This window comes from Pelodiscus sinensis, chromosome 9, assembly GCF_052426305.1.
Source record: "Pelodiscus sinensis isolate ZL-2025 chromosome 9, ASM5242630v1, whole genome shotgun sequence".
Taxonomy (NCBI): Eukaryota; Metazoa; Chordata; order Testudines; family Trionychidae; genus Pelodiscus; species Pelodiscus sinensis.
Genome location: NC_143060.1, coordinates 12461569 through 12475314, shown reverse-complemented (window position 1 = coordinate 12475314; position 13746 = coordinate 12461569). Strand labels below are relative to the sequence as shown.

The following is a 13746-nucleotide window of genomic DNA, read 5'->3' as shown; positions in this document are numbered from 1 at the left end:
CTTTTGAATGTCAATAGTATTCAAGCATTTTTTAAAATTTAATTTGGAGGGGTAGTTAGGAGGCTTTCTGTGACATGTGGAATCAGGAGCCAGGTACTGTTATAAACTCAAACCATCTGTTAGCTCTCAAGCACAGATGATAAAATGTCTCCCAAAAGTTGTATGAGGATCCAAACACTTATTCATCAGGGATATTTAGCTCATTGTGGATACTGGCTCACTTGGGTTGTTTAAGGGTTGCAAAGTAAATTGGCATGAAATGTTGTAGTCTGGTAGTATGGATGACAAGCCACTGGTCTGTTTTGAAGTTAACGTGTCCATCCATCTAGTCGTCTCCTCAAAGGTGAAATACAATTATTTTATCAATTAAACTATTGAGCTCTTACGTGGTGCCTCTAGTCTTGTCACTTTTTTTCTGGTAAACCAGTGATCCAGGTTTTCGTTGAGTTTTCCAGCACAAAGTGAAACCTTGTTTTATTACTTTTATTTTGGGGAAGAGGAGAAGGGGGAATTTCTTTCCATACCAGATCATGCTGGGTTATATCCTTTTACTGCTGTAGAAAGATCAGATCAAAATGTTTCAGAGCATCTTTATTTTATTTTATTTTATTTTATTTTATTTTATTTTATTTTATTTTATTTTAGCGCCACTAAAATCAATACCCACTAAGAGTGAAATTCTGTTTTTAATTACAGTGTGTTACACCTTTACAATGAAATGAGATTGCACTGCTTTGAGGACTTGATTCTGTACCATTGAAATTGTACCATTGAAATTAGGGATGTAAAAAATAGTAACTGTGGTGTAATCACATTTCTATTGGTTACACAGTTAAATGTGTTACCTGGAGATAGGGAGGGAAGGATGCCAGAGGATTCCCTGGGTTCCCAGTTACCTGCCTTGTTGTTCCTCCTGGGCTCGCAGCCGTGCAAGCTGCTGGTTCCTGGCCCCATAGATTCCCAGCTGCCCACTCCTGCACTGCAGGGCTGCTAGCTTTCTGTCACCTGGAACTGCTGGGTCCCAGCCCCTGGCCCCACAAGGCTGCGGGCTCTGCTGGCTCCTGGCTGCTGGCTCCCAGCCCGGCACTCCCTAACAGAGTTGCAGAGTTTAACTGTTAACAGCAACTGAACCAGTGAAACACTTACATCCCTAATTGACACTGTACCATTGAAATCAGTGAAGTTTTGCTGTTCAGTTCAGTGAGAGTAGGAGCAGAGTCTGCCCGAGAGCAGTATCTGACACATTATAAGGAAAAAAACAAGAATATTCATGAATCGTAATACATCTGAAACATACAAATCTGGGAGTCTAGACAAAATAATTTAATTCAAGGGTTATATGTTTATTGTTATTGTCACATCAAATTGTATTCGCTTCAGAAGTCCCAGAAATTACTTTTCTAACTATTGCCCCTGCTAAGACGACTTGGGATTTGAAATTAACTCATGCTCTTTCTACCTTTTGTGCTTCTTCACCAGTAATAAACATTCTTGACCTGAAACTTTACTGACAATATTGTGCCAGTAAATGATGATTATGAAAGAAAAGGAACCAGCTGTTGTTATCCTTTGGTTGGATTGGTGCAGTACTGTTAGCAGTAACACACAATGAAAATATTGTATAGTAGTGTAGCACTTAAGGGTACGTCTAGACTACATGCCTCTGTCGCCAGAGGCATGTAGATTAGGCTACCAGACATAGGAAAATGAAGCGGCAATTTAAATAATCGCTGCTTCATTTAAATTTACATGGCTGCCGCGGGGTGTCGACATCAAAGGTATTTGTCGACCACCCAGGTAAACCTCATCCCAGGAGGCATACCTGGGTGGTCGACAAATACCTTTGATGTCGACACCCAAGCGTCCAGACTATCGCGCTGAGCCGAGAAACAGCTGATCAGCTGTTTGTCGGCTCAGCGCGGCAGCCATGTAAATTTAAATGAAGCGGCGATTATTTAAATCGCCGCTTCATTTTCCTATGTCTGGTAGCCTAATCTACATGCCTCTTGCGACAGAGGCATGTAGTCTAGACGTACCCTTAGTTTTGTAGCCTGCAAATAAGGGCATGGTTGTGCTGCAAAGTTGTTGCTCGAGGATGTTTCTGTCCCTCAGAAATAGGAAGATTTGGGCCAGGATTTCACCCTTTCTAGTTCTCCCATTGACTTCAATTGGAGAAGATTTGACCCCCATCATCTTTTTGTGAGTTTACTATATAGACATCACAGATTAGATCATAGTCCATCTCCCTGCTCCAATGCAAGGTTGTTCCTTAGAATTTATATTTTATTATTTTCTCCAGTCTAATTCTAGATATACCAAGTGTTGGCCTTGCCATTTGTTCCCAGAAAAGACTATTCACCGCCTAGCATGTTGTCAGCAAGATTTTCCTGATAATCAGACTAAACTTTCTGTTATAATTTCAGCTCGTGACTTCTAATCATATTCCCTAATTCCACTCTGTAGAATTCCTCTCTGTCCTTGAAGTTTGCAGCCGTTAAATATTTCTAAACTGTTAAGTCTCCTTATAGCTTTTGCTTATCCAGGTTATATACAGTATATTAATTGTTTCTTAATCTCATCCAGGCAGAGTAGGAGCACTACTAAAAACGGGGTTAATAAAAGGGCATGTGGGGGTACGTTGGAAAGTAATAACAAGGCACTCGGTTCTCCGAATCAGTGATATGCATTATTGCCAACATACAGAGTTATTTCAGAATGGGGACCCTGCAGTTCTGCAGCATTATCTGGGACAAATGCTATATTTTTTTACAATCTAGGATAAGGGACATAAATTACAGAGAGAGAAGAAAAAAAAAAACAGTTCAGCCAAATAAGGGGCAGTGCTAGGATGAGACAAATTAGATAAAAATCCATTTTACTTTGATTTTTTTCTGCTGTAATTTCTTGCTTTAAGGTTAAAACTTTGTTCTCCATCACATGCATCTGACGAAGTGGGTCTTTGCCCACAAAAGCTTATGCTCCTACACTTCAGTTAGTCTATAAGGTGCCACAGGACTCCTCGTCGCTTTTGCAGATTCAGACTAACACGGCTACCCCTCTGATACTGTTCTCCATCAGACATTCTTCAGGGGAAAAGAGAAATAAAAACTGCTCCTTTAAATTGACTCTCACAGGGGAAAGGTGTCTGAACTTGTGATTATCCCTCTTGAGTGCTGAGTCACTGTGACAGCTTCACTTGTATTATTTTCTACACTGTAGTATATATGCCATCTCTATAAACCTAGAAGCAAAGAAAGGTAAAGCATGTACTAAAGGCAAATCAAGCAGAAGTTAAAAGAACTGTAGTCTCTCTCTTGTATCATTTACTGTATATCTCTAGGGGAGAGAGCCTAAGTCATAAGAGTTGGATTCAGTAGCTTTCTCATTTCTGGTTCTATCTGTAAAATTACATCATGCAGAATGGAAGAGGAGGAGGGAAATTGTGACGTAGGTTTTCAGCTACTGCTGCTTCATCGAGTAGCATCTCTGTGGGTGCTTCACTTCACGTACAAATTCCCCTCTTGAATCCTTGATTGGAAATTGTCAGGAGTGTCTGTATGACCTGTGCATTCATCCTGTGCCCCCCTCGGGCCTTATACCATAGCTCTGTAGGGTGTGCGGATGCCCTACAGAGTTCTTTCTCAACAGCCTTTGCCTGAGATGGTGCCCTAGAGTGCCTGCCTTGAGTGTGCCTTGGCTTTTCCAATATTCCTCTAGTAATTAAGATTGTTTATATATTTAGATAAGTAGCGAAAGGGTTGTTTTATTCCCCTTTTTCTCTTTGGGGAGACTTCTCCCCTCCCCGCCCCGGACAGATCATGTCTGGCTTGTCAGGTTTCAAATGTGGCGTCTCCTGCCAAGGATGTGGAGATGACCATTCTAATTTTATGGAAATCCCATCTCTCTCAAAAGTGTAATGAAGAGCGCAGAGGGGAGAGATGTCTCTGATAGGGCCTCAATACCATACAAGCAAGAAGGGCAAGCATAAACACTTGGGACCAGCTCCGTCAAGTTCAGCTCAGCCATCAGTACCCATACATGTGGTAGTCTTGTCACGGAGCAAAGAAAAGTGCCAGATGCCAGCAGTATCTACTTCAGTACCCCCATTTTTGGAAGTACCGTTGGCTCTGGTGACCATAGCCTCAGCTACCACGTCAGTACTGATCCCCTTTTCAGTACCACAGTAGTTCAGTTATACTAAGGAGCCCTCAGTAATTGATGAACTGAAGGCCTCACTCCTCACAGGTAGGGAGTGTGTCTCTCAGAACTTACACCCTAAATTCTAGACATGTTGTCCAGTTTGCAGAACTCTTTATTGCTTTCTGTGAGTGTTCCTCTATTAGATAAAATGGAGAAGGGTGCAGGAGACTTCCAGTCAGTCTCTTCTGTTTTGGTTCAGGAGTCTCCCACATATCTCCTCAGAAACTCATTTACTGAAAGTTACGGGGGAGATGCTCGTTATCAAGGGTGGTCATCGAGTCCAGTCCCCTGCTAAAAGCAGGGCCAATACCAACTAAATCCAAAAATTGCCCTTTTCCTACTGATTTATCTAGTACTAGCTATACTGAATGCCTTTTTGTTTGGATGTGCCAGAGGGCTGTTGCATGCAACTTTTTTTTTTTTGCGGAAAGGAAATTTACACACAAGGAACATGTTAATACCTTCCAGATACCAGCCTGTGATTGTCAATAATGTATTTCTTCTCCGTTTTATGAATCCTAATAATATATTAACTGTACTGCTTAAGAACGGTGTCAAGGGAACAAAGAATCATTGGCACTATCTGATGTGAGCAGGTTTGTGTTGTTGAAGGGAATGCATATCCCTTTGCCATCTCTATTGATAAACTGTTAAACTTTATCTCATGTCTCAGAGATACAGATAGCTGATCAGCATTTTGTTTTCAGTGGGGGAATTGGTGTTACATTGCAAGCTGGATAGATAATTGTGTCACTGTCTATACCACTGTGGAATAGGACAGAGGGAGATGCACCTCTGTTCTTTCTTAGAAAGTCAACACAACATTTTGAAAAGAAACTAAACAAAAATATAAAATACCTTGTGTGTTCAGTGTTGTATAAAAGTAAAATCTGATATTTGTATTCCGAGTGAAAGCGTGATAGTTTTCTTTACAGTGTGTCTGACTTTTATCTAATAAGAAATACTACAAACTCCACCTAGAGTTTTCCATGGAAAGCTGAGAAATGCCTAAACTTTGCTCAAGTGCGTGCCACTTGGGAACCTAGTCAAAAGCAGGTTAAATCTGTCCTTTCTTTGACATGGAGATGGAGCCTGCAGACTGAGCAAAATCCCAGCATGCAGTGCTTCAGCTTGATCTGAGAATCTTTTCTCTAGGGTGCTGGCACAGTACACATGTACTGAGAGGAGTGAAAGACCACCTTGCAGAACTTTACAGGCTGCATTGGACTTGTGGGTCATGCTCTGTCCCTCAGTTTTAACGTATCCAGTACTGATGACTATATGGTATATGTAGTGGCCTACATTGTGTAACAGGACTTGTGGTTTGGGTGGTAAAGGTTTTTATTACCTAATCTGAGTCCTTTCCAGAGAACCTTTTGAAAATCAGACTCCTTTCAGGTGTCTTAGGTTTGGTTCCCAAAATTGCTAGTTTTGTTTTGTTTTTTAAATCTTGACCTATATGTTGTTTTACATTAATATCCACTATCTGTGATTTCATGAGATGACAGGAAATGCATATCATACATCTGATCCATATCTAGTTTATTTGTACCAAGGGCCTTTTCAAACCAAAGAGCCAAACTACATTAAAATTCTACTCAGAACAAGTGGTCAACAAAGAGCTGTATGAACACTCTCATTTGCATGACTGAAAATATACAACTTAATATTATTGATCATTGACATGATGAATAATAATAGCATAAATGAAACATTGTACTCACAGACTTCATTTAGTGGGACTTCTGCTGCTGCATCTTTTTGCACATTTCTTTGACGTTTACATCATGACTGGTCAAATTCAAGTTCATACACACATTCAAGCTACATGAGTAATTATGCTTTTTTTAAATTTTGATTTTTTTTTCATTTTAATTTAAAAAGTTGCATGTATTTTGGGAATGACAAAAGAGCCATATTTAGTTCTATACTGGTTGCAGACCCCTGCCATATAGAGAGCACGTCTGGATAGATTACACGTATGTTTGATGATCTTCACGATAAGTGTGGTCTGTTTTATGAAACACAAAATAGCTTACTAGATCTAAGCCTCACAAACCTCGCCAATACCTCGCAGTGTTGTGCCCCCATTTTGGTGTGTGTGGGATTAGTCATGGAGTTTTTCACCTCTCAGTCCCCTGTTCTAAAACGTTGTTGCAGTAGTGACTGAAAGCAGCCAGAAGTCATGGTTAAAGAATTTTTCAGTCCAGTTCCCAGGAGAGCTGCCTCAAAAGCCTCCCTCACCAATGTCATTAACTGGCATCCTTGCTGGGGGGTGGTGTTACTTCTTTTACTGTTTGCAAAGTGCGTTACTTTGGGATTTTGACTGGTCTGCGCATTTCATCATTTTCATTTCTCCCTTATGGTTAAATTTAACTCTTTGAAGAGTGAATTCTAAACTGCCTAACCTGTTATGGCTGGAGTAATGATCCCTGTGGTAACTGCTGCTCCTAGAAGTGGCTGGCATGTCTCTGCAGCCCTAAGAAAGGCAGAGCAGGGCATCTCAATAGGCTGTCCTTGCCTGCAGGCACCACTCCTTCAGTGCCCATTGATCAGTAATGGGGAACTGTGGCCAGTAGGAGCTGTGGGCTCAGTGCCTGTAGAAGAGGGACAGCACATGGTGCCATGGAGCCATGGCTATTCATGCCAGCTGCTTTCCAGAGTGGTGCAGAGCCAGGGCAAGAGTAAACCTGCCTTAACCTCACTGCTCCTGCACCCGGAAGCTGTCTCAGTCAATGGTGCCCAGCCAGAACCTTCATCCTGAACCCCTGTCCCAGCCCTGAACCTCCTCCTACACCCAACCTCCTGCCCCAGATTTGAGTCCCCCTGTACCCAAACTCCTTCCCAGAGCTTGCACCCGGAAACCCCTCCTGGACCCCAATCTGCCACTCTGAGCTAAGCCCAGAGCCCCTCCAACACTCCAAACCCCTTGGCTCAAGACCAGAGCCTGTACCCCAACCCCCTACCTCAGCCTGGTGAAAGTGAGTGAGGATGGGAAAAGGGGGATAGAGTGAGCAGGGTGAGGCCTCGGAGAAGGGGGGGGTAAGGAAGCAGGAAAACGGTATTTGCGTTTGAGGCAGTTCTTCCATTGCACTTAAATTGAAAAAGTGATCTTGTGGTTCAAGAGGTTGGAGACCCCTGACTTAGATTACTTCGATTTCCACTATATGCCTCTGATGAAGTGATTTCACCCACGAAAGCTTATGCCCAAATAAATCTGTTAGTTTTTAAGGTACCACAGGACTCCTTGTTGTTTTTACTTACACTGTAATACACTTAAAAGCAGTATATCATCAAGTGATTATAATAAAAGCTAGCTAGCTATGCTGGCATCAGTGAGGTATCCCCACTTTGACTCATTTTAGCTAGAACTAAATGAAGATAGAAATGGGTGAGTCTCTTTTAAACACAGTTACAACTGGGAGCATAGGATTTTCAGAGTCCAAAGCATCCTTTGATACCAGCTTGTTTCTTTGTCTTTGAGAATGTGAAATGCCAGTGTAGAATGTGAAATTACTTTTCCTTGTGTGGATGACAAGTATGGTGCTCCCTTCAGTGCGTGCTGCTGATCTGAATTATGTTGTTTTTGTTTCCTCCTGGCAGCGAAGAAAATCTGTGCAGAGTCAGACTTCACCTGCAACAATGGCCACTGCATCCCAGCCAGGTGGAAGTGTGATGGTGAAGAGGAATGCCCTGATGGGTCTGATGAATCAGAAGTGACATGCAGTGAGTACTGTAGAGGAGTAATGTGTTCTGCAAAGGCAGAAATAGTGTGGAATGGCAAGGAAGCCTGTCCTCCTGAAATTGCAGAATGGTCCCAATTGAATTCAGAGTTCCCGCATTGAATCAATTAGAGATGGAAGAGTTCTGTTAGCTCAGTCAGTCCTAAGGTTCCCAACAGCATTCCCTCTAAGCTATGCACCTGCACGGCCACACAAGTCAGTCACATGCTGCACACTTGTTTAGTAGAGTCGCACACAAGCAGCAACCTGTGTTCAGGTTCCCTTCTCTCTGCTGCCTCACTGCTCCTGTCCTCTACCTTGGAGCCCCTAGCCAGCTGCTCCTGGGACCCTCCTGCTTGCTCTGCAAAGCAGGGGAGGGGAGTGCTGCTGTCAGGGTGTTCCCTCTCCATGTAACCAATCTCTGCAAAGCAAAGGAGAGACACGGCTTGGGAGTTAAACAGAGCTTCTGGTGGCTGCTGTGGTCGGAACGAGCCTTCAAACTGGTGAGTGCTTCTGTGCTTAGAGAGTCAGTGCATGACCTTTTGTGTACTTCCCAGCAGCCAGTACACACACGCTGTGTCTCTTGTGTACTAAATGCTCTTTGTGTGTGTCTCTCTCTGTCTCTCGTACACATGTTCTCTCTTTCTCTCATATTCTCATAGACTCATAGACTTTAAGGTCAGAAGGGACCATTATGATCATCTAGTCTGACCCCCTGCACAGTGCAGGCCACAGAATCTCACCCATCCCTCTTAGAATAATCCTCTCACCTATGTCTCAGATATTGAAGCCTTCCAATACTTTGAAGGCCCCAACATGCAGAGAGTCCTTCAGCTGTGATCTGTGCCCAATGCTACAGAGGAAGGCGAAAAACCTCCAGGGCCTCTGCCAATCTACCCTGGAGGAAAATTCCTTCCTGACCCCAAATATGGCGATCAGCTAAACCCTGAGCATGTGGGCAAGACTCACCAGTCTTGCACATTGTCCCTCTCTTTTCTACACGCTCTCACATACACAGACACGCTTTCACACACAGGCACACCGACATGCTCTCTCTCTCTCTCTCTCTCTCTCTCTCTCTTCCCTCCCCCCCTTCTCCTGACATACTCAACTCGGAACACGTACTTGTGTGGTTGGTACTTAGAACTTCCTGCAATGCATTTATATTCTCTGTCATTTTATTTTTTTTGATTGGTCTTTAAATTTCATAATTTTAGTTCTCTCTTAGGCTTACATTTAATTCTTAGAGTAGTGAGTTCTAAAATGTGTAACCTGTCCTGGCTGGAGAAATTCTACCTGTGGTAACTTTTAAAAAATATATATTGTATCTAGTTTTTTTTCTTTCTATTGGTGGCTCTCATCCACTCTTTGCCCTGACATTGGTGCACATAAGTTCATTCATGCAAGGATGGAAAAAATTAGAGAGAACATTGGTTCCTAGCCTTTCAAGTAACTGTAACAGCGTATTAGACTAAGTAGTAGGCTGCACCATCCAGTGACTGTCTCAGTTATGGAAATGGGGTGAAAAGCAGTGTTAGCTCTGTTGCAAATTAGAATTCATAAAACTAGGTAGGTCATGGTTAGTAATGGTGCACTAGAGATTGGCACTGAATCTTATCAGGAAAGAGAAGCAATCTAGAGTACAGTGTGCAAAGAGCTTGGAGTATTAGCGTTGACACAAATACCAAGAGCCATTGCTCTAATGATTAGATTCCACGATTTCTTGCAGAACCCCTGAAGATGGTCTGTGGCCACAGAACCCTGGTTGGGAAACACAGCTCTAATCCCTTTCCCAAAGGGTGTAGCATTATTCCCTGTTGTATTCAATATCCGGTGATTTTGCATTGTTGGTCATTTGGAGTCTGAACAGAACTGATTGTAATCAGTGTACTTTAAATCAGACCCTTTGAAAATTCACATTAACTTTGCATTGGATGATGATCTTCTGAAATGCATCATCATGCTGCAGTGCTTTTCTCTTGTGTTGCAGTGCCACAACTCTGTAACAGTTCTGTGAGATGGCATTGTGTCAGTGATACTTGTCTTGGAGTATGAATGACAAAATGTGAGCATTGTATCAAAAGAAGGATTAGCTATGGGCAAAAACTGAAGCAGAAAGCCAGCATGCCAAGTGCTCCTTTCAGGGTAGCATCTTTAATAAATGTACCAGTTTAGTAAAAGGCAGGACATACCTGGTCTTTCTGTGATGCATTTCACCTTGTTCCTTTCACTCTTTTTTGAAAAGGTTCATCCACTTTCCATTGGTCTGGAACACTGAAGCGTTATTAAACGTTGACTGATGCTGAGCAGAAGAGATACCAGGGAAACTGGAATTGAGTCATTTTCTGGCACATGAATGTGCATGTGTTCTTGTGTTCATGTTGCGCTTGGAGGACCAGAGTAAACTAATGTAAACCACACATTGAATTTCAAGTCATGTACAACTGTAGTCCCACAGGTCAGCAGCAGTGACTGGAAAAGTACTTTATCTGACTTCACCAGCATGCAGCACAAGAAGACTATACAATTAACCATATTTTTTAAATGTTTAAGCCTGATAGCCAATTCTACATTGCTACCTAATTAAGAAAGATAAATGTGTTTCTCTCTCATAAGAAATGAGTGGAGGTTGTTGGTTTTTTTCCAAGCAATAGACTGAGTACTGAAATTACCTCAACAATGGCATTAACACATTTATATACTATATGTATTTTGGTCTCTCTGTCCCTCCAGCCCCCTTTTTAGTCAAAAGCTGTTATCTTAATGCTGCATCCACTATCTGATCGCCATGGGGTGTGGGTTGAATAATGAAGCAGTTCCATTCCCAGTAGTCTCTCTCTGTAAATCTCCCGGCAGAGGCAGTAGAACGGGCAGTGTTGAGAGCATGCAGTTCATCATAAGGTCCGCAAGTGCTTCTTTTGACCTACATCTTCCACTCTACATGTATGCATGCACTTCCTCTAAGAAGACTGGCCCTCAAGCTGTGTACGAGGCTTGAATTGTGCAGGTACCTGAGTGCCAGTCTTGTTAGCCATTTTATGAATGTGACTATGCTGTCCCAAGAGGTGAGCTTTTGCTGAAAACCTAACACGATGCTGAAGTCTGTGTTATTTTCAGGTCAGGTGGTGCATGGGGGAATCTGTGCCCTTGAAATATCTTTCATTTGTAATAGTGAGAGTAGGAAGGCTGTGATGGACCGGGCCGTGTCTGGGCACTGCTGAGGGCGTCTGCTCAGGGCGAATTGCTCAAATTCGGGGCTCCTTACAGCCCCCAGACTGGCGACCTTTCCAAACAGGCCACAAACCAGTCCCACAGAGCGCTTCAGCAGCCTGCCTGAAGCCTCACGAGCAAAATCCCTCCGACACCCCAGCAATATCTGTGCCCTAGATGGCCCCGGGCCTCATATACCGGTGGGGGGTCTTAGAACCCAATCCCACCTACCCCGAACAAGTTCTGTCCAGTTCCAAGAAACCAGCCACAGATCCCTGGTCAATTTACCCTCTGGATCTTACCCACAAATCACGCTGAGCCAATCCTTTAGCATCTAACATCTAAAGGTTTATTATTACAATAAAGAAAAGTAGGAGAGTAAGGTTGTTAAAGGATAGTACATTACATGCATCGAATCTCCCAGTTCTCGATGCAGGCTCTACAGAGATGTTATAGCTGCTGGCTCAAAAGTCCTTGTTGCGCATCCTAGGATCAGGACAGGTCCACAGTTCTTCCTGGCTCTTCGATCCCTGCATTGCTGCCTCTGGGATGAAGTGCTGAGCTGCGTACCAAGATGGAGTCGACCCCATGGACTCTTTATACATCCTTCCTCGTCTCTTCTTGGCTGCAGCAGGTCACCTGGCCAGCGGCCTATCCCTGTGTTCCTTGCTGGCAGCCCTCAGGTGTCATCCCTCATTCTTTAGGTGTGTCCTTGACCCATTGAGTGCCCTTGTCCCACAGGGCCTCACTAATTAGCATGTCCATAGGCTGGGCTCTGACCAATGCTCAACCACATGCAGGGAAATATTCAGTATCCATACAAAGTATATGCTTATAATTTCACACACAGGCATTATACAATCACATGACTAGCGTACATAGGATTATCAGACAGTAAGCTCCTATTCAACACCTCACATGGCCCCCTTTTATACCATTTTTGGGGCCAACACCCCCACCTGTGGGTGCAACAGTGATCTGGCTGCTTCCCTCAAAATCCAGTAACGTGAGAAAGGCGCATGGACTGTGTCACCTCAGGCAAACTGAGAAACCCTTTGGCGGGAGAAAAAAATGTTGCTGTTAGATGATGAGCCTGAGCGGGAATTCAGGAGCTCCCAGATGAGCATGTAGTTCTCTCTTCATGTTTGTAAGTAAGACCATTTCCAACCCGTATCAAGCAGCCTGGCGGAGAGGACTGATGGGAAGCCTCTCCTTTTTGGGTACGTCTAGACTACATGCCTCTGTCGCTAGAGGCATGTAGATTAGGCTCCCAGACATAGGAAAATGAAGCGGCGATTTAAATAATCGCCGCTTCATTTAAATTTACATGGCTGCCGCGCTGAGCCGACAAACAGCTGATCAGCTGTTTCTCAGCTCAGCACGATAGTCTGGACACGCGGGTGGCGACATCAAAGGTATTTGTCGACCACCCAGGTATGCTTCCTGGGATGAGGTTTACCTGGGTGGTCGACAAATACCTTTGATGTCGCCAACCGCGCATCCAGACTATTGTGCTGAGCCATGTAAGTTTAAATGAAGCAGCGATTATTTAAATCGCTGCTTCATTTTCCTATGTCTGGTAGCCTAATCTACATGCCTCTGGCGACAGAGGCATGTAGTCTAGACGTACCCTTTGTTTAGATAACATGCTGTCATAATCCCACCAGAGAAGAATGTCCTCCTGGTCGGAATGCTCACTCCCCTGCAGAACCAATAAGCCCTGAAGAACTGAAGACGTTGCATTTCACGGTTGTCGTCTGCTGCACAGCTTGGCCACTTGCTACTTCACAGGGGCACTACGTCCTCCTGCTTCATAAGTACAGGCCCTGACCACTTAAACTAAAGGAGAAGCACTTTTAGCTGTTAGCAGAACTGGGTCTGCCCCAGCGGGGACTCTTGTACATTTCAAAGGTGGAATGCCCCTGCTACGCCCCTGCCCCCTCCCACAGAGCTGGAACTGATGGGAGCCAGCTTTTAAGTCAGCTCCCCCAGCACCCCCTTCTCTTCTCCCCCACTTCCCCTTGCTGCCTCTTTCTGATAGAGGCAGCAAGGGGGGGCGGGGACTGACTAGTCGAGTAGTGTGTCCACTATATCCAATAACCTTTTGCTAGTTGCAAAAGACTAGTCACTTACATCTGTAGTTTTAGCCAGATGAATTCAGTTTTGTATAGTGAGTATGACGACTCTTGTATCAATGTATGGACACATGGAGGCCTACTGATAAGGGGAAGGCAAAGGGGGCAGTTGCCCTTGGGCCCAGCAAGTCATGTCCTTCCCACCATTCAGGCACTTCCCACCATGCCGTGCGCTCTGGGAAGCACTAAGAGGTTGTGGGGAGGCAGCGCTGTGGGATTGTAGGAAACTTGGCCACACCCATGATAAGTGGACATCTGGCTAATTAAAATCATCCCAAACCACTGTTGATGCTAGACCAGAGTGTGCCAGATTAGAGAGGTTCAATCTGTATATGGTTAATAATTTGTTTCCTCTCATTCAGTTTTTTTCAGCCTTCAGGAAACCTTGTTTCTTTATTTTTCTACTAACTGATCAATTTGTGGATCTGTTGTAAGCTGGATCCTGCCCTTTCTTACGTCAATGGTAAAACTTCCATTGA

At 43.8% G+C, this 13746-nt stretch overlaps 1 protein-coding gene across 2 annotated transcripts in view; it reads left to right on the top strand.

The window, feature by feature from the left end:
• Window positions 1–13746, top strand: part of LRP8 (LDL receptor related protein 8) — a 300238-nt gene that overhangs the window by 156520 nt on the left and 129972 nt on the right. For both annotated transcript variants that reach the window (XM_089780427.1, XM_075936002.2), the window contains exon 3: window positions 7804–7926. In XM_089780427.1, the coding sequence (XP_089636553.1) occupies window positions 7804–7926 (123 nt within the window). The remainder of the gene's footprint in view (window positions 1–7803; window positions 7927–13746) is intronic.